General features: G+C 43.3%; 1 protein-coding gene across 8 annotated transcripts in view; it reads right to left on the reverse strand.

Annotated features, from left to right (window-relative positions):
* LOC120025359 (tight junction protein ZO-1-like) overlaps window positions 1-10,996 on the reverse strand; it is an 83,584-nt gene extending 72,588 nt beyond the window's left edge. For all 8 annotated transcript variants that reach the window (XM_038969902.1, XM_038969901.1, XM_038969897.1 and 5 more), the window contains exon 1: window positions 10,573-10,996. In XM_038969902.1, the coding sequence (XP_038825830.1) occupies window positions 10,573-10,596 (24 nt within the window). In that variant the 5' untranslated portion in view covers window positions 10,597-10,996. The remainder of the gene's footprint in view (window positions 1-10,572) is intronic.
* Between the last annotated feature and the right edge of the window lie 13,728 nt (window positions 10,997-24,724).

Raw genomic sequence — 24,724 nt, forward strand, 5'->3', positions numbered from 1 at the left:
TCTGTTGGAACACAAACTTTTCCCCACAAAACACCCTCTGTGCTGTTCAGCAGCACTATCAGAGCCTAAGGTTCAAAGCTGCACTGAGCCACTTCCTCAAACACATCCTGCACTTCACCTGTAATCACTGTCAAAAAGGTATCTAATGAAATGATAGGGCTGGACGGTATACAGTATTTTACTATATACACACACACACACCGGTATTGACACACAGACCAGTTTGGGTTTTTACTTCTATAACGGTATTTCATCAGAATTGTTCTCACTAAAACAAAGCTGTTCTTTGTCTACAGCTTTTACATCGAGTTATGAAGTTTTGAAGGTTGTTTTTTGTTAAGTTTGATAATGTGCACTAGGTTATTAGTTAGATAGCTAACGTTAGCTTGCTAACTGAGCAATGCGGTCACACACACTTCATATTAAACAAATTAGAGTGGTAAGTGCAGCACAATGCACACAACATTAAATGCTTTACCAAGCTAGCTATCTGGCCACTGTAGCTAGTAACATAATTAAATCACAATGGATTAGTTTCCATGAAGCAGCCTGTAGCTGGCCATCAAGAGTCAATGTAGTGTCTTTACTTTACCTAGCTAGCACAACAGCTAGTTTAGCTAGCTGGCTAATGTTCACTAGCCAGCTAGCTAAACATATATCTATGGGCTGTGTGAGATTATGGAGAGTTTATTCAATATTTTCTTTCACATCTTGCTAGCCAGTTATCTAGCTGTGGCCATCTGGCTAGTATCAACAAGGGCTTTGTAGAACAATAGCCAACTAGCTAGATGTGCTAATGTTACTAACATTGACTAGACCATAAAGCAACACACTCGGACATGCATGGCCAAACAACGCTACGACCACATTCTGGTTTGGAGAATTTGACGACGTGGCTGAAGACTTAAAGGTCTGTCAACACTCTGTTCTGATGTGCTACGTACTATCGGCAGGCAAACGTTTGACAATCCTGACGTTGAGTCTGACCCATTAGACTGCAATGAGGTCAGGGACGATAACCAGGCCCATGCAGGCAGCAGGGAATCTGGCCTTTGCCAGCCAACAGGAGTCTGTAAACCCCCCCCCCCCCCACCACCACGGAATCTGGCCTTTGCCAGCCAACAGGAGTCTGTAAACCCCCCCCCCCACCACCACCACACCCACACACACACACAAACTTAACACAGGTCAGGAATGTGCTGATAAGAAGCCAAGGCCCAGCTCACTCGTGCTCTCCCTCCTTTTATCTCTTTCCCTTGCTTCTCTCTCGCTTTTCCTCTTTTTGATAACACTGGAAATACTGAGCTCAGTATGAGAACATGCAGAGCGAGAGATTGTAACACTCAGGGAGATTACTGCATTAGTTTACTTATCACAGGACACTAATAGAAACTTTTGAAAGAACAGGCTTGGGTAGGTTGTGAAAAACAGAAAAATACAACAAGCATACAGCCATTGTTTCCAGTCAAACACAAATCAGAGGTGCAGTAATTGGCAAGCCACTAACAACTCTGCCATAGGAGGAGGAACATCTCCTGCTAGTGAATGGGGCATTGGAGAGCCTTTCAGAATGAGCAACATGAGGCAGGGCCTAACGAAGGGAGGTTAATTAACGGTGACTGGGGACGGGGGTGTGTTGGCTAGTGTCGTCCTATGGAACTAAAACCAAACACGGCCCCTGACAAAACGTTCCTATGTCACCATTCTTGAGCTGGGATTTGAAAAACAAAAACACACACACACACACACACTGCTGATGTGGTAAAACAAAGGGTGTATTCAGCAGGGGGTCCTTGAGGCTGACCATGTTGGCCTCCAGTGAGCAATGGTGCCTGTCCCTACAGTACAGAGGACAACAGAGCAGCTTCTCATCCAAAACAGTTTGTGCATATATTATGACGACATTCTGTGGCTTCTTCGGCTGTTCGTGCACAAAAAAAAAACAATCGAGGCAAGTCAAAGTTCGGAAGCCGAAGTCTATGCCCCTTCATCGGTGATTGGTCAACAGTAGGGATTCTAAAATTAAAATGTTTGTTGTCAATCAATGAGACAACTCATTTTCATGCACATTTTTTCACTTGAGAAATACAGTACCTAACATCCTAGTTAGATGTAAACTTGTACAACTAAGATCTCCTTATTAAAAAATATTTATTGAGTTTAGATTAATTTTGACTATTTTGATGAAGTGTATACTGGCTACAGCGTCTCAAGATGGACAAACAATGCTATTGCCGCATTTCTCGTTTTCAAGCGATGGTCGAAGGTATGCGAGCACACTCGTTCGGTTCGCCTAGCTGATATCAGCTAGGAGCCAGCTGAACCGGAGCATGCGGAAGCCATACCCACTACCCCAGCAGGGCTGGCCCTCCATATACACACACAAACGCACAGCAGGGTCACGTGGCCCAACCCCACTAAAACCAGAAGCCAAGTCCACTCAGAGAAATTCCCAAGCTTTCAGAGCTTCTCAGTCATAACGGCCATGTTGTGGGCCAGGCTGAGGCCTACATTTACTGAATTAATGAGTTGGTTACAGTTAGGGGCCGGGCAACCATGTTCCTTTCCCACCCTGCATTTCAGAGGAGACAAAATGATCATCTCAGGGAGAAGAGGGAAAACATGCATGCTTTAATGAGTAGTACATGCATAATAATAATAATAATAAGCCATAATTAATAACACCAACATCTAGCAAGAGCTCTGGTTCTTCTCTGGGTTTCTTCCTAGGTTCCTGCCTTTTCCTAGCCACTGTGCCTCTACATCGGTATTGTTTGCTCTTTGGGGTTTTAGGCTTGGTATCTGTATAAGCACTGTGGCATCTGCTGATGTAAAAAGGGTTTTATAAATACATTTGATTGATTGATTAAACTCTAGATAAACTCAGCCTCAATCTAGGCAGAGACCCAGTATCTCATTATACATGAACTAATTACAACATAGAAGCTACAGGGGACAGGGGGACGGGGCAATATGTTGACTCAAAGGGCTGGGATCCTGAGAGAGAGATGTGATAGAGGACAACATTCTCAGGTTCCACCTTAAAAGGGGTAAATAAGAGACATGTGACAAGGGTGTGCACAGTGTGCACACTATGGCCTCAGTCAAGTACACCATCAGAACTCAACAGGAGTTGTGTGCATTGTGAGCAAACATTGTCTGCCATAGCCATTTGTCAAAGACAGACAACAGAGTTGTTTTGAGTGTGTGTGAGTAATCAGTGGCAGGAAGGCCTTGTTTGAATCCTTATCCTGACTGCACGTATAAAATCGGTCATTATGGACCATTTTAATTTGTAGTTTGTATAAACAGGACACTGGAGCATACAAAAAGACAGCAAAGATTACATTCTTTCTCCTGAGGAACTGTAATTGTATTACTGGAAAACGAACATTACCTCAAATGCCTTTCTGAGAAATTACAACTCATACACTTAATTAAAAGGTGAATTCTACAATTTCACAAATGGTGACTATATAACATTTGAAAGGGGTTTCCAGTGGAGTAAAACTCAAAGGGCAGAGTTGAACAGTAGAAAATAGCAGGCTTAGGTTTTGCTGTGTTAATTATGCAATTTACCAACGTAAACCAAGTTGCTCCCGGGGCTGGAGTAATGATATTTTTCCTGTGTACTGAGAGAGTCAGACTTTATACACAAAATAACAGTGGATGGGAGAGGATAAGGGGAAGGTGGGAAGAGTAAAGGCGGCAGCTTGCTCAGTTCGGCTGGCGCCTAGCCGAGTTCCGAATGAGTGTGCTCTCATACTCCCTTAAAAGACCTTCACTTGATAAACGAGAAAAAGTGGCAATAGTATTGTTTGTCCATATTGAGATGGCATAGCCAGTACTTTTTTATTTAACCAAGAAAAGCCCATTGAGACCCATATTCTCTTTTTCAAGGGAGACCTGGCCAAGAAGACAGCAACAATCAATACATTACAGAATTAAAACATACAACAATACAATACAACATGAGCCAGCCTAAAAAAAAACATTCACTCCCCACTAACATTTTTTTAATCATTCAGTGGCACTAACATGAAGCATGGACTGTAGACTATTACATGCCTCTGGTGCACAAGACGAGAAGGCAGTCGTGAATGTCCTGGGGACTTTAAGTAGCAACCACCTAGCAGACCGGGTATGGTAACTGCTGGTATACACTTCCTGAAAATAGTCGGAAGATAACTCACTTAATTTTGGCATTTTTGTTTGGTGCAGTATTTCAATGAAAAGATTTTCATGAAATCAAGTCGTCTCTCATTGAATGACAACCAAGACTTTACTGAAGAATACCTACTGTTGACCAATCACCGATAAAGGGGCATAGAGACTTCAGCTACCGACTTCGGCTTGCCTCAAAAAAAAAAAAAATTAAACATCAAGAAATGTCGGCATAACGTCGGCTGGGAAGCATGTTGACGTCTTAAGGAAGGTGAGAGAAGGAGGGAGGAATAGGTAAACATGGCAGAGTTGCTCATCGAGACAGACATGAACTAAAAGAACACTGACTTAAGAAGCACACACACGCTCTCTCTCTCTCTCTCCAAAGTGTGCTGGGGAGAGTGAGAGGAGAAGAAAGTGCTGTGCAGCTGCGTCTGAGACTGATTTAGTCTGATCTGTATCAAGGCGTGTTTTAATAAAACACACACAGGACAGAGCAGACATGTATGGAATGTAGTGAATATTCCATAAACTGTATGAATGGCCAGCCTAGAACACGGGGGCCTATGGTTGAAGCACGACCATTGTAATGACATGCATATGTAAATATTGTACGTCATCGTCCATAACTTCTGTCCAGATTTAGGGGCAAAATAATGAATGACTAAAGCAAAATAGGATGGACTTGCACTGTGAAGAGGGCTCCAGCATTGTGGCAGGTAGGTGACCTACATAACAAAAACATGATCATTCTCTGAACGAGTGACTAAAGAAATGTAGGATAAGCCATAGGATGCATCTATTTCAACGCTCTGAGCTGCAGTCAGTCAGTCATTCACACACAGAAACAACCAGCCTTGCGCTGCTGGTGGTTCCTGACTGAGGACAAATCCTCAGAGACCTGACCTGCCAACAAGCCAAGGATGGGTGGCTTGGCTGGCCTGGGAGCGGCAGGGACATCAAATCTCCCATTTTACAAACCAAACACGCACACTGGGGTAGCTACAGAAACCCCAGTTCCTTCTCGAGGAGCCAAAACAGAAACGCCTGCCGAGATGCTGGTTGGTGCAGAGAGCAGGCACCCCTTCCTGGAACCCAAACCCAGGGACCAGCGTGACAGAGGGAGATAAGTATCAGTCCACTGACTCAGCAGGAGGGCAGGGGGGGACAGACCTGCTCTCCCTGCTGTGTGCTTCCCTGCCTGGGAAAACACCACGACACTCCCAGTCAGTACCACAATAATCAACCATCCCTCCTCCCCCATTCATGATCCCTGTGATTATCCAGACACTTTACTCACACACAGACACACCAGTAATAACACACCATACACCAGGAGCAGGATACTGGCAGACTGGGTCGTCTACCTGTCTGAGACAATGAGAGAACATGTCGGGTCGTTAATCTTCCCCAACACACTGTGGTATCACTCCTCCTAGAATCCAGAGAAAATTATACGTCAGTCAATCTAGTCTACAGCTGTGTTTGGTACATTTTGGTTTACATAGATTAGAAATTCTGTAAGAACCCTCAAGTAAGCTGTCAAACTCAATTCTCTATCTAGCCACTATTCTGGGGTCACAGATAGAAAGCGGTGAGAAGAAAATGGTGGACTTCAAACAGTGAAAAGGCACCCCCATATCTCTAGGATTTAATGCTGTGATTATGGGTGAGGTCTTTAAGAGGTTGCATGTGATTCAGATTATAGTCAGGCAGTGCATCTCCCCCTCTCCCCTCCCTGTAGCATGTTGTTGCTCTTTCTCTCCGTCTTGCTATAACCACCTGCCTCTGCTGTGCCCGTCAGTCTTCACATTCCTTCCACATATAAAAGGTATCTATAGGACCGATACCCACTGATAAGATTAAGTGCAGCACTTCATTAGAGTATCATTGCTACCAAAACATAACAGCAGGTTGCCTGCTCTTCCTTAACAGCAACCCATGACAAAATAACAAGGGGGAAGACACTTCCAACAAGAGCCTTTTTTTCTGCGCTGTATAAATCTATGGACTTCAAAAGAGAACGGGGAAAAAAATACTACATCACAGCAGGCCATTTAAGGAGCATTTTAATTAAATCTGTCCCAAGAAATATGTGCATTCTGAGCAGCCATTTTTGACATTTTGCATTCCAGTCCCCCTCTTGACCCATTTGGTTTTGAGCAGAGGTTGGGTGCTCTAGCTAGCTATGATACGAGCCAAGACAGAGACAAACACCACAGTGCTTATTTCACGATCGTATGCAACACAGCCATGTGGAACTGGAATAGAATATGGCATTGGACAGGCTGAAGGACAGCACCCTTGCCAAGAATGCTCTGAAGGACCCAGCGTTCAGTGACAAGTGTTCAGCTGCTGCTCATCCAGGGGCAACAGTCAACTCCCCTGGGGCGACGGGATCCACCTTGGACAGACCGTGTCAGTTTGGGACATCTTAATGAAGTCTCCAGCATGGGTGAGTGCATTCAACAGAAGAGGAAAGGGGTTGGGGAGAGGAAGAAGGGGAAATGCCACTCCCTGGAGAAAATACACAGGATCTCCTCATGTGACGGAGAGAAAAGCCCTGGCTTAGCATCGCAATGTCCACTCATGGTAATAACACAGCGATTACAGCATTCCTGTACTCTATTCAATAAAAAAAACACACAACAGCTACACGTTAAAGCTTTGCAATGTTTCATCATCTAAACGTGTAAAACCTCGTCCCAATAGAAATGTGAAGTTGGAAACTAAATAAGTTTGCTTATGTGGGTGATCGTTAATGGGACAATTGATGGCTACAATCATCAAACTAGTAGTAGTAGTTTTAAGGATAATGAAAAACAACTGTGGTGCACATTCATGTTATAAACGTATCGTTCTATTTATCGTTATCACATCAATTCAGGCAATTTGTCCAGGTATGGATTCTTGTCCTTATCGATCTACTCTAATTCAAACACAATCCAAAACAAACCATTATGTAATTCATCAAAATTATGTAAAACATTTAAATAATTTATCATACGACATGTTTTAATATAACTCAGTAACTGTAGTTTATAATGCATGTTATGAATGCTTTATGAGAGACTTAGTGTAAAGAATTAGGCTACCGTTACATAACAGACAGAAGAGCTGTGTGGGTCGAGTTAGAGATTCTCCGGTACTTTTTAGGCAGTATTTCTGAACGTAAAGCTCACGAGTCAAAAAGTGGTCCCTGAAAATTGCATCACATATGTGCACACGACACTACTCTCTCTCTCTCTGCTGTATGTGCATCTTTATAGCTGTCATTCAAATGGCGAGGGGCTGAAGCTCATTGGCTAGAACTTGAATTGCTAGGGGGCTGGCCCACGTGGGGGAAAATGGCATTGCACAGCTTCCAGTAAACAGTCACTTTCTAACCAGGGATTGTGTGGCTCTAATTGTGGTAATAGAGTAATTCTGCATGTATGAACTACACATTGACACATCCAGCCCAAAGCAGGAAGTTTCAAAAATACTTACTAGTCGCCAAAGTTCTGTAGCATGTCTTTAAGCATAACTTGATTGTATTTCACTACTAGATAAACTAGTGACAAAACAGTGCAGTCTAGATAACTGACGGTCAGTGCTAAATAGGAAGCAGTGTTGTTTTAGAACACTTTGTCTGACCAAAACTGAGAGTTCAGCTGCACAAGGGGCCAGGGCTCCTAGCTCCTCTCTTCATGTGGGCCACTTGAGACACTCTGGCCGCAGGCCCTCTCATGGCACAAAGAAAGAGAGCGAGAGAGACTAGCCCCGTCTGCACAAAAACGTCCAGCAGCTCGCTCTTGCCATAGTTTTTTTTAAAGGACCACAAAGAGCGACCAGTGATACTGGAAAACAAAAACATCCCCTCTCCAGGCCACAGAGAAGCCTAATTGCACCCCCCCCATCGCTGATGTAAATGTGAGATGTGTAATCATCATCAAAGGAAAACAGAAGACGTACGCTCTGAGTCCACTAAGGCCACAGGGACTCGTCCTCATAATTACCACAGCCTCTCCAGTCATACATGAGAGGGAGAACAAGAGCACAGACTGCAAAGCCTTTCAATCCCATTGCTTTCACTAATTTCACTACTCTTCTTTCGCCCTGAAAACACAAGCATGTGGCCTATTTTTAGAGTGAGCTGATACAATAAATTATTTGTATTTTGTGGTGTTGTACTCCTATTCAGCGAGTGTAAACAGTGAAAGGCAAGGGAGGGATGAGGACAGAATTAAAATGTAGTGTGGAAGAAGAGTTAATGTCTTCATTTTCATGCAGGCTGCATGAGCTGGATTAATGGGGTTTCACACAGCTTTTGAAATGTTGGCAACAAACACGTCCACTCCTACTTCGTGCTCCAGCAGAAACACTACTATGGAAATGCTGCTGCTACTACTACTGTGCTGAGTGAGCTCCCTCTAATCCCTTTCTCAGATAAACATGAGGCTGTGCTGCACACTTCCTCCAAGACAGGAAATGCATTATGATGAGGACAATAATAAGTAAACAATTATTATGTGACACTGTAAAAACTACAATTAAGTGACCATGACATGAATAATGAACAATATTCTTACATCCTTCCTGGTTATTAGGGTTTGATTTCAGCATTCTTGACCTTTGACAGAGATTATGTCACCACAACTACAGATGTGATCATGACCTGTTCCAGGTGTCACAACACTGGTCTAGAAACAGCCTTCAGATCATTCTCTGTGTCTTTCATTACTCAATGTGACTCTGACCACTGGAATATGCGTGGTGAAATCCCTCTGGACGAAGTCGTATTACACATGGGCCTGTGACAGGACAGATAAAACCACAGGCATTCAAGTTACACTTTTCACACAACATTGCTGGCATTACTCATAGCTAGAGAGATATTGCATGTATGGTGTGTTGTACTACAAACATCTATAGGAGTTAAATAGTTAAGTGAAGTGAATTAGGGGGGGGGGGGGGGGGTCTGAGGGGCATGCACTGCTTAATGTGGCCTCAAAGCTATTCCTTAATCAAGCAGTGATCCAAAACAACAGCCCCTAACTCAATGTAAGGTATCCTATAATGAAAACGTAATAGTCCAAGCAGAGGTGATGTATTCAGATTGAACAAGTTGGCCAGAGAGTGACAGCCAAATGAACCAGAAGGCTTATTTATCAGTGAACACATGCTGGTAGCAACACATTCCATATAAAACAGATGATAGCCTTCTTGACAGACCAAGCACCATCCAGCAAACAGAACGTTACACTTCAGTTGTCACTTGCACTTACTTTATTTCAATGGACAGTTTAAATATCTAAAGTATGTTGTAGTGTGACACACCACATAGGACAAAGCTGCATTACATCACCTGAGATGGTTCCACCTGAACTGGAAAAACAGACCAAACCTGAATTTCATTAGTGTGAAACTGCACTACACATTCCTAGGTTGTCAGACAACTCTGTGTGACAGAGGAAACGATTGGTATACTTGAAAACATTGTTATTGTTGTAATTTGTGGATTAACCTATTTACAACCACTCCCAAAATGTGTTGCTGCCAGCTTTCACCTGGTCAAACACGGTTGAAACAACCCAAACCACTAGGACTGATACATGACGTATTTGAATCCACATGGCTTTGCCAGGCTATGCCCCAGTCTAGTCAATCTTGACCCTACGCAGTGTGTGTGGAGCAATAGCATGTACAATTGAGACGTGTCTAACTTGACCCCGTTCACACAAAAATCTGCATAGGCCCAGTAAACAAACATGATTGACCGGTGAATGACGCCGAGATAAAACTACGGGTTGTAGTTTACTATTGGTTCTAATGAACATTCGTGTCATTGTATCAAGACTATGATATAATTGATTAACACTGGACATTATTTTACGCCGGCTTTTAATGTCGGTAAACCAACCATTACAGTGTTGCAAGGCATTATTATGATATCGTCCATTCAAATAACGTTTGCCACAGTAACTGCTTTCACTTCTAAGACAAACTCAAAATTGTAACTAACCATCAGCATTGAAGAAATTGTATGTGGTCCCCATATGTAGATGATCAACAGGTGTTTTATTGGGGCACCTCCGACAATAATATGCATACAAGTTGTCAGTTTAGTGAGTCATCTGTTTAGTGAACCCATTCTGTTTTGCTTCTTTTCAAAACATTATAAAATGCTGAATGCTTCTACCTCCCTCGTCGCATGAATGACATTCACCTAACATAAATAAAGTTGAGGTAACGTTCGATCATGTCGATCTCATCAAACACTGACAACATTTGACAGAGACACGAACTATACGAACAAGCCGATGTAGATAGTATTTCCCAGTTTCCCTTGATGAGAAGATTTTGCATTCGGCGCAAAATAAAATATACTTCATAACTTTTTTTCTGTAGTTCCGTCGGGTATCCTACCTTAGAAGCTGTTTTGGCAGACATTTTACTTGCTTACTCCGCTCCCAAAGTAGCAAGTTACAGTTAGTATTATCACTTCAACCAAAGCGCAAAATTCCTTCTTCTGAATTTCTCCCAGCTGCCGCCACGCCGGGCAATAATATTTTATTTTTTCAGGACGTCGAGAAACATGACCCAAATGTGTGTGTGAAAAGTCCAAAGTTCATTATCTTTAGTAGTTTGCCTTAAACGTAACTTTACCCTATATGCCTATACATCTGAAATTACTCCGTTTAAAATATTCAACTCAAATACGTTGCCTTAATGTATTTTCTCTTAAGAATGTTGACTGAAACGTTTGAAGAAAATGTAGATATCACTTCGTCCGCAAATCCAAAGCAGTAAAACTGCAATGGCAGGCTTTGTATGCCTCTCCCTGCTCGATTCTCTCCTCTCCAACCAACGATCGTGACATGTCTGACTGGAAGAGTCCATTGCACCTCTGTAGGGGTGATGCTACTGGATGGAAACCAGGGCATTGCCATTGAACTAAATATACTTATTCTAAACAAAATATGATGATTATGCATGTATGTCAGACATTCAGGTCAAACGTATACGTTACATTTATATATTAATTTACCCGTATAAACTATTCTTAATGCAACAAAATAAAATGGATATCACAATTTTCCTTGATAATGAACTATGCGGACCAAGAACAATTGTGAAGCGAGGAGAGGGGATTTCGCTGATGTGATGCTGCTGAATGTTCACTTTTACTGGGTGACTGACAGGCCTGCAGTGTTTATTTACTATATTGAAACACAGTACTTGTGAACTCCTAAAACACCTGGGTCACCTAAAATATCCAGATAAAGTGAAAATACATTGATTTATACGATTCTTGAGACATAAAACGTAGAACTATTCTTCCAAAAATATCTTGCAATAGCACTTAATAACTTGTAATATGTCTGAAAACACTATTTTATATTATTATGTGACTTTGCAACCACGCTAGTTGGTGGCATGGCAGACAAGTCTGGGACACAGTCTACAGTTTTATAAGTAAAAGTCATAAACCAAAGAAGAATGTTTCAGGTCAACTTTCAACTGAAAATCCAGTCAATGACTTTAAGTTGGGTTTTTGTGTGGTTGATAACCAACCACACAGGAAACCAAACGGGCCATAGCTGTCATTCAGAATACTTCCTATGGCTTTCCGGAAACCAACCCACAGGATGCGCTGAACCTCAGAGCTCAGCTTGCATTGTTTCAAAGTAAACAACACACTGTAGGGCTATATCTCTCAATGTAAAATAAATCAGTTCATACCTTACTTGTAAAGAAATCAGAAGTAGCTTCAGCCTGTGACATAATAAAAAAAGAACAACGATGACTACATGCACTGTATATAGACTTTTTCTATTGTATTATTGGCTGTATGTTTGTTTATTCCATGTGTAACTCTGTGTTGTTGTATGTGTCGCACTGCTTTGCTTTATCTTGCCCAGGTCACAGTTGAAAATGAGAACTTGTTCTCAACTAGCCTACCTGGTTAAATAAAGGTTAAATATATATATTTTTTAATGTTCATGTAAGTAACCACTTTGTTCTAAGCGCACAGAGCTTCTCTATTTCCATCCCAAGCAGCCATTTTGACAAACCAGGAAATCACGTTCACACACTGCTCCTGAATTTCTTACATGTACAGCTGGCGCAGGACAGAGGTGCCCTGTAGGTGTAGATGGTCTTGGGTTAATTTGCCACCAGACCAAATCCTACAATGCAAAAATCTAAAGGATTTTGACAGACAGGGCTTGATGCATCGTGCGAACAGCTCTCAGCCATGGTATTTTGCCATATACCACACCTCCATGACCTTATTGCTTAAATATAACATTCAGCCTACAACTAAATAATGCACTCTCAAATTACTATATGCTAACTGTATTTGTCAGTATCTAACAACCTAATCTATCTAATATGAGGTTGGACACAAAAGTAAAACATCAAAAGAACAATTAATCTACATTTGTATCAGTATTTTTTTAAAGCAAGTTTGTTATATCTGCAATATGAATGAATGACCACATACTAGTATAGATGCCAGCCGCTCTGTCCTCCTGTAACGGTAACTTCGTCCCGCATCCACCAGGGAAGATATCAGAATGTTCAGCATTCTATCTCTCTCAAGTAACCAGGCTAATTTGCTGTTCTAAAAGTAAACAAGCTTGACCTAGAACATTTTAATCGATCTACCCCAAACGCTGTAACCCAAAGACACAGAGAGGAGAGTACTACTGCCTGCTTTAGAGACAAATACAGACCTGCAGTATCTCTTGATGGAGAAGAGAGAGGGGCATTTGTGACACTAAAACGTGATCAAAGGCAGCTTTGTCCTGCATGGCTGCCCCCCCCCCCCCCCAGTACCCAGAGCAGAATAGCACACAACTGCTCTGGAGCTCAGGTGCTGCCTTCTCATGGAAGAGCAGGCACATGGAAAACACTCTGCCACAGAATAGGCCGGAACACACAGACACAAAACAGGCACACGTTAGTGAGGAGAACGCTTCACAGAGTTATGCTCGCCTGCCCCAGCATCCCCAGAGCAGAAAACTCTAATGTGTAGTGAAATAACATGAAGCACACACTCTGAACTGTACTGTGTGTCCTAACTGGATAAAACATGATAATAGACCCTCAACACCATTGTTGTAGGTGTAGCACTGGCATAGTACTTTCTCAGCGTTAGAAAAGCCATTGTTGTAGGTGTAGTATAGCCCTTCTATCTCAGCTTTATAAAAAGGGAGATGAGAGTGAAAGGGAGAACAATAAACACAGGCCGAGCTATAACACCTATCTGCCTGTTGGAACAACCAATCTGAGGGAGAGGTCAAGATCTAGAGGCCAGTTCCTGCCAACAATAGCCGTCTTTGATAAGTCCACAATTGTTTTCTTTCCACATTTTTGCCCTTGAAGTTCTTCAATAAAAAGTAGCCTACATGCCAACCCACTCAGATATGTAATTTCACAAATGTGTATTCTTTTCTCAAATACAGCCAGGTAATGAGGACAGTATAATCAAACTTGGGGTTTAGGCTACTCCTATTTCTTACTGTTATCTGTAGACATATTATACTATATATTCTTGGGGAAAGGGGAGAATAGTTGATTATTACTTGGGAGACACAAAAAGTCAAAGTAATACCACACACGGTCTAGAATGAAGCCAAAATGTCATTCATGATGATGTAGGAGCATATCTTTCCCCAAACTCACAAAGTAAGAAAAGCGGGAAAAAATAGAGGGAAAAGAGAGGGAAAGTAACCCCCTGTTCTAATAACACCATGCTAGTTGAGTCAGTACAGGGAGGAGGAAGTCAGGGTCCTGTTTCACTGTCCGTCCATCTTCATCTGGGCTGAATTAAGATCCAATTGATTGTCTGTCTTATCTTCCCTTGGCTCTATTGACTCTGGAAATGCTTGCATTGGTTACGGCTCTAGCAGGGTACTGTGTTCTGTTTCCACTGTTAATGAGAACCCTCTGAAGGTCAGGGCCTGGAGGAGTGGAGTCAAACCAGCAGCAAGGTGTTCCTTTAGTAATTGTTACTGGACAATATCCAGCGGGGCACACTAAAACTAAGACCCAGTTGCCCACTAGGGCACACAAGGACAAAGACCCACTTGTACTTTCCAATGGAGAAAAGCCAAACTGAAGCTTGAGGAAAAAATATACATGTTCTGTGCCTACAGCATTTCTCCTCAAATGATTGGTTTAATCTGCATCTAGCCTGCATTTAACATTGTTTTATATGCATTTGAAAACGTACCGATCGATTGGAGCTTACCATGTGAAATGTCCTCTTCAAGAAAAAACTAGCTATTAAATGAAGGTCAAAGAAAGGGGTTGTCCATAGCTGGTCTTTCTTTTTTATACTTGGATTTTATCAGGTCTTTTTCAAAACAATACAGCAAAAACAGAAACAATGAAACTAAAGAATAAATAAAAGCAAACAGAAGTCACCATCCAATAGGTACAGAATAATATATAAAATTGTGATATTGTATTGTTAACAAGATATTAGTTAATCAATTCTTCCTAGTATGTGAATGATATCCATTTCTCACAGTTATTATTGAATAAAGGTTTTTGGAGTCTTAAGGCATATGTCAAGCTTTCCATTTTAACGATTTCTTGGATTATACTTAGCTATTCTTCACATTTTGGGGCTTCTACTTTATACCAGTTCTTGGTAATGGCTTTTTTACTTGCAGCAAGGTTAACTTTGATCAGGTATCTGTCCCTGCCCATCACACCTTCTGGAACATTACAGGGCAAGTTCTAGGGACTTCATATCCTAGGACATCTTTTAACACTAAACATACATTATCCCAAAAACAATGACATATTCTGACATTCCTCAAAAACATGGGTGTGGTTGGCATGGCTGTTGTACAGCTAGCTGTTGACTTGTGATTCTAGGAGTGATAAAAAAACAAGTCATTTCCCCAAAAAACTCTCCATGTTCTTAAGTTGTTGAGTACTGCATATATTGTCCAGGTCTTCATCTGAGATGTCTATATACAGTTCCTTTTCCCATTTTGCTTTAATATAAAGAGCTGACTCTTTTCTAGAGGCTATCAAGCCATGGCAGAGTGAAGAGATTGTCTTGGACATTGCTTGTTTATATGCATTTCGAATCACATGGATAGTCACATTTGGTATTGAAGAAGGTTCTGTAATTTGTATCTCTTTTTCAAAATAGTCCCTTAACTGTAAGTATCTGTAGAAATCTTATTTTTCCATACGATATTTCTCCTTTAAATTCTCCATCCTCTACAGTCCTTACATTTTTTATCATACTGTAGAAACCTGGTTTCAATTTTGGATCAAACGTAAACCATTTCAATGTTCAGATTTCCTTTTCCAGCTTGCGTTGTTTCACCATCCAAAACCAGAGGTCTAGTGTAAATGATGATATAGGGTTAAGTATCCCTGTTAATGTCCCAAATGTGTCTTTATGCCCAGCTACAGACTGGATTGGGCGACCTTGAATGGCAGCCTTGACATCTTTCCATATAGCACTGTGTTGTGAGTCACAATAGCTGGCCTCTAATTTGTGATCGTTAAACAAATTCCTCAAATCCCATCGAGAAATTGAGGAACATTCTTCCAAGATTTGTCGCATATGACACAAACAGAAGAACAGCAGCGCATCTTGGTTTCAGCTCTCGCTTTCATCGCATTGTCAAGGAGTCAACAGAAAAGGCTTTCATAAGGTGTGAGAAAGGTTGAGAGAAGGAGAGAGGCTTTTTCCTATTGTACTTATAACTCATGCCGCTAGACCTGTCGTTCCATTAAACCTGTCAATGTGTTCTTGTTACATCTCTCCTCCAATCCACACAGTAATTGCATGGGCATTCATTCCATCAATCAATTATATTGGCAGCAACATCATCAAGTCATTGTTTATGGCATGGCGTTGTGCAGGAATGCAGTGGAGGGATGTGTGGATGGGGGAAGTGTTTAGTCTGTGTTTGAACAGCCAACTCTCTCTGGCCTCACTCAATTTTATTAGTGCGACTGGAGTGCTGGGACACTAGGAAATAAAGACAGAAGTTTATACAGGTGTAAACGTTAATGGTCACAGCGTAACTTAACAAAACATGGTAATTGTGTGTCACCCCAAAGCTATTTGTTATTAGTAGTCCAACTCCATGGTCATGGCCTCAATTATTCAGTATCTTCTGGTTCACACAACCCATTTAGTATCATTCTTCAAGGCTACATGCTTTCATCACATGAAAGACATGGTGGAAAAAGCACTGCCTTCAACAACATTTCCATTCTAAAGAAACTGTCATAAATGGTAAAAGTTCGGAATTATTATGAGGTGTAAACTCCATTGCTGCCCAAATATATTTTTATGGAATTCCAAATTGAAATGAATAGAGTAAATAATAGGCCTAAATACAGTATATTAAGTCATTATCATATTAAACGTTATCAGTCCAGGGCAGTCAGTCCATTACGGTCTATTCTTGGGCTTATTTCCATTCCACTCTCCCTATTGCAGCTATCTAATTTGCTTCTGCTTCCATTCTAATAACTATGTGATAGGATTTGTGCAATACTGAGTTCTGCAATTACATTGTTGTTAAAAATGTATATTGTTTAAGGGGATCATTGTTGTGATGTGATTCATACTTCAATACTATGAACGTCTGACATCTAACTTGATTAAAAAACAGAAAAAATGTAAAGATTAAACTCAAATAGATTCCAATAATGAAGTTTACAGTGCTTCTCAATATTCTGAGAAGAACACTGAGTTCTGACGAGGATATATTAAGCTTTTACATTGCGAGTGAATTACCATAGTAATTACTGATAGTAAGCCACTAGGCCGCTTTCATCTTGTGGAGCAGAAATACAAATTGCTATACAGATCATTCATCTAAAAAACTTCCTCTCTTTTCCCTTTCTCAATTGACATGGTTAGCAGAGCACATTTAGCCAAACAACAGGCTGGAGGCAGCAGCAGGGCTAGCTGGCATCCCTCCACTCAGCTGCACAAGCACTTTAACCCACGATGGCTCGAGCATACTCACTAATAACCTCCCCAGCAACGCAACTGGGAGTGGCAAGAGGAGGTAACCTTCAATTCAAATTAGCCTTATCGTTATACTCAAAAGATTCTATTTCTGTGCGAGATGAATTATACATTCCGGAGAGAGGAGAAAAATACTTTAATGAGTTTGAAACTAAGTGAGTGCCGTATCTAAATGTGTTTTCTTCCCAAGTTAGCTGTGCTATTTAGAGTTGATGACGTGATCCCATTGTTTGTGTTACAATGAGAGAGTGAAATTGAAAACAATGCTCTGAAGATCCCAGAGTGCATTTTACTGAATTTACGAGGCAGTAAATACTTCACGAGAAACAATGTGACCTTTGCCTCATTGTTGAGACATTTCTAAATGACATTGTCACGCCCTGACCATAGTTTATGGTCCTATTTCTATGTGTTTGGCCTGATATGGTTCTCAATCAGAGGCAGGTGTTTGTCGTTGTCTCTGATTGGGAGCCATATTTAGGTAGCCTGTTTTGTATTGTGGGTTGTGGGTGATTGTTCCTGTTTCTGTGTTTGTTCACCATATGGGACTGTTTCGTGTTCGTTCGTTTATTCATTATTTTGTTTGTTTCAAGTATTCTAATTAAACATGGATACTTACCACGCTGCGTATTGGTCCGATATCTCCTACTCCTCCTCAGACGAGGAGGACGAAGACAGCCGTTACAGAATCACCCACCACCAAAGGACCAAGCAGCGTGGTAACGGGCAGCAGCAGCAGCAGCAGCGGCCGAAATCGCAGGACTCCTGGACCTGGGAGGAGATTCTGGACAGCAAGGGACCCTGGGCACAGGCTGGAGAATATCGCCGCCCTCGTGAAGAGCTGGAGGCAGCTAAAGCCGAGAGGCGGTGGTATGAGGAAGCAGCACGAAAGCGTGGCTGGAAGCCAGAGAGGCAGCCCCAAAAAATTATTGGGGGGGGGCACACGGGAGTGTAGCTAAGTCAGGTAGGAGACCTGAGCCAACTCCCCGTGCTTACTGTGGAGAGAGATGGTCTGGGCAGGCACCGTGCTATGTGGAGATACGCACGGTGTCTCCAGTACGTGTGCATAGCCCGGTGCGGTACATAGCAGCGCCTCGGATCGGCCGGGCTAGAGTGGGCATCAAGCCAGGTGCCATAAAGCCGGCTCTACGCATCTGGTCTCCAGTGCGTCTCCTCGGGTCGGTGTACATGGCACCAGCCCTACGCATGGTGTCTCCAGTACGTGTGCATAGCCCAGTGTGGCCTATTCCACCTCGCCACACTGGCAAGGCTACGGTGAGCATTCAGCCAGGTAGGGTTGGGCAGGCTCGGTGCACGAGACCTGTAGTGCGCCTCCACGGTCCGGTCTATCCGGTGCCTTCTCCAGCCCTTCTGTGGCAGCCCCACGCACCAGCTCTCCTGTGGCAGCCCCACGCACCAGCTCTCCTGTGGCAGCCCCACGCACCAGCCCTCCGGTGGCGGCACCACGTACCAGGCCTCCAGTTCCTGCTCCCCGCACTCGCCTAGAGGTGCGTGTCCCCAGCCCGGTACCACCAGTTCCGGCACCACGCACCAGGCCTACAGTGCGCCTCCAGGGTCCAGTATGCCCTGTTCCTGCTCCCCGCACTCGCCTAGAGGTGCGTGTTCCCAGCCCTGTACCAACAGTTCCGGCACCACGCACCAGGCCTACAGTGCGCCTCGTCTGTCCTGAGCCGCCTGAGCCGCCTGTCTGTCCTGAGCCGCCTGAGCCGCCCGTCTGTCCTGAGCTGCCTGAGCCGCCCGTCTGTCCTGAGCCGCCTGAGCCGCCCGTCTGTCCTGAGCCGCCTGAGCCGCCCTTCAGTCCAGAGGCGCCTTTCAGTCCGGAGCTGCCCCTCAGTCCGGAGCTGCCCCTCAGTCCGGAGCTGCCCCTCAGTCCAGTGGGGCCCTTTATTAGGGTTCCCAGTTCAAGGTCGGCGGCGAGGGTCGCCGCTCCAAAGAGGTCACTGAAGCGGGTAATGACTCTGGCACATCCCGCGCCAGAGCCGCCACCACGGACAGATGCCCATCCAGACCCTCCCCTATAGGTTTAGGTTTTGCGGCCAGAGTCCGCACCTTGGGGGGGGGGGGGGGGGGGGGGGGGGTACTGTCACGCCCTGACCATAGTTTGCTGTGTATGTTTCTATGTTTTGTTTGGTCAGGGTGTGATCTGAGTGGGCATTCTATGTTGTTTGTCTAGTTTGTCTATTTCTATGTGTTTGGCCTGATATGGTTCTCAATCAGAGGCAGGTGTTTGTCGTTGTCTCTGATTGGGAGCCATATTTAGGTAGCCTGTTTTGTATTGTGGGTTGTGGGTGATTGTTCCTGTTTCTGTGTTTGTTCACCATACGGGACTGTTTCGTGTTCGTTATTTTGTTTGTTTGTTTCAAGTATTCTAATTAAACATGGATACTTACCACGCTGCGTATTGGTCCGATATCTCCTACTCCTCCTCAGACGAGGACGAAGACAGCCGTTACAGACATTAATAGAATGTTTTGTTTTTAGCATCTTTATATATTTATTACGGTAAATATAACATGCTCATCACAAATCCTGTAGTTCTACATTTGTTTTCCTCCAAATGGTGAAGCATTGGTACATACTGTGCGGAAATGTTTCATACTAAGCACTTGGCGTAATCATTTTCTCTATACTGTGATAACCCTCTATCTTTTCAGACACGGATGTCAATAATTTTACCCAGACAGGGACAATAAAAAGTTAACTGAAATCAAAGTCAATGAATGTACATTATACAATGACAACTCTAGGGGATACAAAACACAATCGTGTTTATTGACATTTGAGGACCGTTCCTTACTGTTCTTAAGGTTTAACAAAGCACACGGTGTGCTCCAGTCCGCTGACAATGACTGACTTCCTGTAAAACTTGCTGTTGTGGATGACAACACTAATGACAACAGTGTGGAGCCCAATCAGAGGGTTGTCAGAGAAAAGCACACTCAAACATACACACATCATGTGCAACTCTGTGTAGTAGCACCTTAAATGTCCAGAGACTCCATTCAAAGCTGCCTGGCACTGCAGTATCAGCAGAAATTATGCGTGGGGTGTTGAGTGCAGAGGCAGGAAACACCTATTCTTTACCAGCAACAACAAAGTGTGTAAATACTCTCTGTAGGACAGGTCCTTCATAAATAAAGGAGAAAAAAGGAGAGCTTCTTCCTGGAAGGTAATTGGGAGGATTCTTCTGGGAAAATGCTGCTTGTTTTTCTCTGTCCTGAGAGAGGGTACTTCCAGACTGCTGCTGGGAGTCTAGGACATCAGTAAACACCACTCTGTAGGCTGAGGTGTTACAGTGCAAATGGACGTGAACTACATCTCCACTGGAATAACATTCCCCTGACATTATCACTGACATGGGCAGAGGGGCAGAGGGGAGGGAACCCCATCCCCAGAGACCTCCAGGACGAGAGAGGCTGTACTGTTACCTTTACTGTAACAGGTTAATGTGTTCAATGTGACACGGTAAAGAGTTGGTGTCATAAAAACAGCAGTTCAAATGTCTGGGCTGCTGCTATGGCTGTCTCCTGTAATGTAGTGATGTGAAAGACAAAACAAAAGAGGAGCTCTCCTTTCGTGAGAAGTGTTGCCTATACTAACGTGTGTGTTTTCCTGTTGTGTGTGTATTTGTTTTTGTGTATGTGTGCACGTTTTAGCCTGGAAGGGCGGCTATAGGCATGGAGCTGGGGGAAACAGGACGGGACACAAGGAGGTGTTCCTCTGGTATTTCCTGAGGGAGGGAGCTTAACAAGCGTGCATACACATGCAGGCACGCACGCCATGGCTATATTGACATAATGATGTGGTCAAGGTCCAGTGGTCCCCCATTGCTTAGCTCATTCGTCTTCACTCACAATGGCCACTAATTCCTGAGACAGTGCAAGTAAAATGGTATTACCGTCGCACAGCGGCATGAAATCCACATTTTACCCTGCATAACATAACTAAATCCTCAGTCCTCGCTTTAATTCAATTACAAGTCAATTACGTGTCAAATGTCACTTTCACATCTCCTGCTAACTGTCTTCACTGAAACTTGAGCTGCAGCTGTTTCAGAACACAGGCTCTTACTGTCTCTTACTCTTACTGTCTGCCAGCTCTGCAGCAAACGCATCTGTCCATTCTCTGTTCCACTGTGCATTCACACTCATGTGTGCTGTATGCGCGCGCACGCACGCACGCACGCACGCACGCACGCACGCACGCACGCACGCACGCACGCACGCACGCACGCACGCACGCACGCACGCACGCACGCACGCACGCACGCACGCACGCACGCACGCACGCACGCACGCACGCACGCACGCACGCACGCACGCACGCACGCACGCACGCACGCACGCACACACACACACACACACACACGGCAGTACAATACCTTTCTCTTGGACAGGGAAGTTAATTCTGTTCTACTCTGATTGTAATTCAAGGGCCTGCTCTCTCACCTTTATCTGGAGTGATTCAGTAGCTAACCTTTTCATTATAGAGAGAGAGAGAGAGCCCAGGGGTCGATACTGTAGAGCAGCACGTGTACGGTACTTCAGAAAGTGGAGGAGCGGCAGAGGGTTGGTCCCTAAGCAGTGGGAGAGAGGGAGGGAGAGAGGGAAAGAGAGAGATGGGGGGTAGGTGCACTGGACAAGGTCATACAGTGGGAAAAACAAGGACATTCCTCAGTGGCCCCTATCTGTATGTCACGGCTGGAACAGATCAATGAGCACACCTGACAAAAACACCTGAAACTGTTTCTATTCCATGGAGTCATCAGTCAAAACGTTGAATTCACACAGTGGACAGAAGCAGCACTTTACATCATTCTACTCCAAGGCTGCAGTGTCTGCAATCAAAACACTGTTAAAATTCACAGAGCTCTGAGGGTCAATAATATAGCATGGCACAGTAACCATCTCAGCCAGTTTTTATTGACAGGTGGTTTAAGTGCCTTAAATCATAAAATATCACCAGATGGACAATACCGTAGGTATCCTGAGACGGCAAACAGATCTCTCTCTCTCTTTCAAAATTAAAAAATGACAGCTTCAAAAAGTCAATTCTGGTTGCGGGCATAAACACAAACACTCACGACCAGTGAAACATCTAAAACTGGGGGAGAAACATCTGGAAGTTAGTCACACTGTCCTGCCCTGAGTTGGAAGTTAGTTGCACTGTCCTATGACGAGAAGAGGAGGAGGAGGAGAGGAGGAGAAGAAAAGGGAGGAAGATGGGAGAGGAGTGGCGAGGCTGAGGTGGGTTATACAGTATGTGCCACACTCATTGGATCCCTCCCTTCACAGAGAGACAGGAGGAGTGTAGAGTCCATTAAATCAAATCAAATCTAAATTGTATTTCTCACATGAGCCGAATACAACAGGTGTAGACCTTACTGTGAAATGCATACTTACAAGCCCTTAACCAACAACGCAGTTTTATTAAAATAGAGTAAAGAAAATATATACTAAATAAACTAAGGTAAAAAAAGTTACACAATAAAATGCCAATAACGAGGCTATATACAGGGGGTACCCTTACCGAGTCAATGTGCAGGGGTACAGGTTAGTCTAGGTAATTGAGGTAATACGTACATGTACAGTCGGAAGTTAACATACACTTAGGTTGGAGTCATTAAAACTCGTTTTTCAACCACTCCACAAATTTCTTGTTAACAAACTATAGTTTTGGCAAGTCGGTTAGGACATCTACTTTGTAGACATATTATTGCATTTATATTTCACTGTATCACAATTCCAGTGGGTCAGAAGTTTACATACACTAAGTTGACTGTGCCTTTAAACAGCTTGGAAAATTCCAGAAAATTATGTCATGGCTTTAGAAGTTTCTGATAGGCTAATTGACATCATTTGAGTCAATTGGAGGTGTACCTGTGGATGTATTTCAAGGCCTACCCTTCAAACTCAGTGCCTCTTTGCTTGACATCATGGGAAAATCAAAAGAATTCAGCCAAGACCTCAGAAAAAAAATTGTAGACCTCCACAAGTCTGGTTCATCCTTGGCAGAAATTTCCAAATGCCTGAAGGTACCATGTTCATCTGTACAAACAATAGTATGCAAGTATAAACACCATGGGATCACGCAGCCGTCATACCGCTCAGGAAGGAGACGCGTTCTGTCTCCTAGAGATTAACGTACTTTGGTGCGAAAAGTGCAAATCAATCCCAGAACAACAGCAATGGACCTTGTGAAGATGCTGGAGGAAACAGGAACAAAAGTATCGATATCCACAGTAAAACGAGTCCTATATCGACATAACCTGAAAGGCCGCTCAGCAAGGAAGAAGCCACTGCTCCAAAACCGCCATAAAAAAGCCAGATTACAGTTTGCAACTGCACATGGGGACAAAGATGGTACTTTTTGGAGAAATGTCCTCTGGTCTGATGAAACAAAAATAGAACTGTTTGGCCATAATGTCCATCATTATGTTTGGAGGAAAAGAGGGAAGCTTGCAAGCCGAAGAACACCACCCCAACCGTGAAGCACGGGGGTGGCAGCATCATGGTGTGGGGGTGCTTTGCTGCAGGAGGGACTGGTGCACTTCACAAAATAGATGGCATCACGAGGTAGGAAAATTATGTGGATATATTGAAGCAACATCTCAAGACATCAGTCAGGAAGTTAAAGCTTGGTCGCAAATGGGTCTTCCAAATGGACAATGACCCCAAGCATACTTCCAAAGTTGTGGCAAAATGGCTTATGGACAACAAAGTCAAGGTATTGGAGTGGCCATCACAAAGCCCTGACATCAATCCAATAGAACATTTGTGGGCAGAACTGAAAAGGTGTGTGCGAGCAAGGAGGCCCACAAACCTGACTCAGGTACACCAGCTCTGTCAGGAGGAATGGGCCAAAATGCACCCAACTTATTGTGGAAAGCTTGTGGAAGGCTACCCGAAACGTTTGACCCAAGTTAAACAATTTAAAGGCAATGCTACCAAATACTAATTGAGTGTATGCGAACTTCTGCCCCACTGGGAATGTGATGAAAGAAAGAAAAGTTGTAATAAATCATTCTCTCTGCTATTATTCTGACATTTCACATTCTTAAAATAAAGTGGTGATCCTAACTGACCGAAGACAGGACATTTTTACTTGAATTAAACATCAGGATTTGTGAAAAACTGAGTTTAAATGTACTTGGCTAAGGTGTTTGTAAACTTCCGACTTCAACTGTAGGTAAGGGTAAAGGGACTATGAACAGATAATAAACAGCAAGTAGCAGCTGTGTAAAAAACTTGCAAATAGTCCAGGTAGCCATTTGGTTAATTGTTCAGCAGTCTGATGGCTTATGGGTAGAAGCTGTTAAGTAGCCCTCTGCTCTGTCATACTGTATAGTTTTTGTTCTCGTGGTACTACTTGTCACTGGGGCATTCCAACACCATGAGGCTACTGGTCAGAACTCACACAGGGAAGAAGAGGAGCGCTTTAGACAGGAGAGAAAAATACTGATCATTCACACTCCACGAGGATAAACGGTAAAACACAAATGGGGCACAGTGGAAATGTTCTTAATGTCTAGCA

This window comes from Salvelinus namaycush, chromosome 30, assembly GCF_016432855.1.
Source record: "Salvelinus namaycush isolate Seneca chromosome 30, SaNama_1.0, whole genome shotgun sequence".
NCBI lineage: Eukaryota > Metazoa > Chordata > Actinopteri > Salmoniformes > Salmonidae > Salvelinus > Salvelinus namaycush.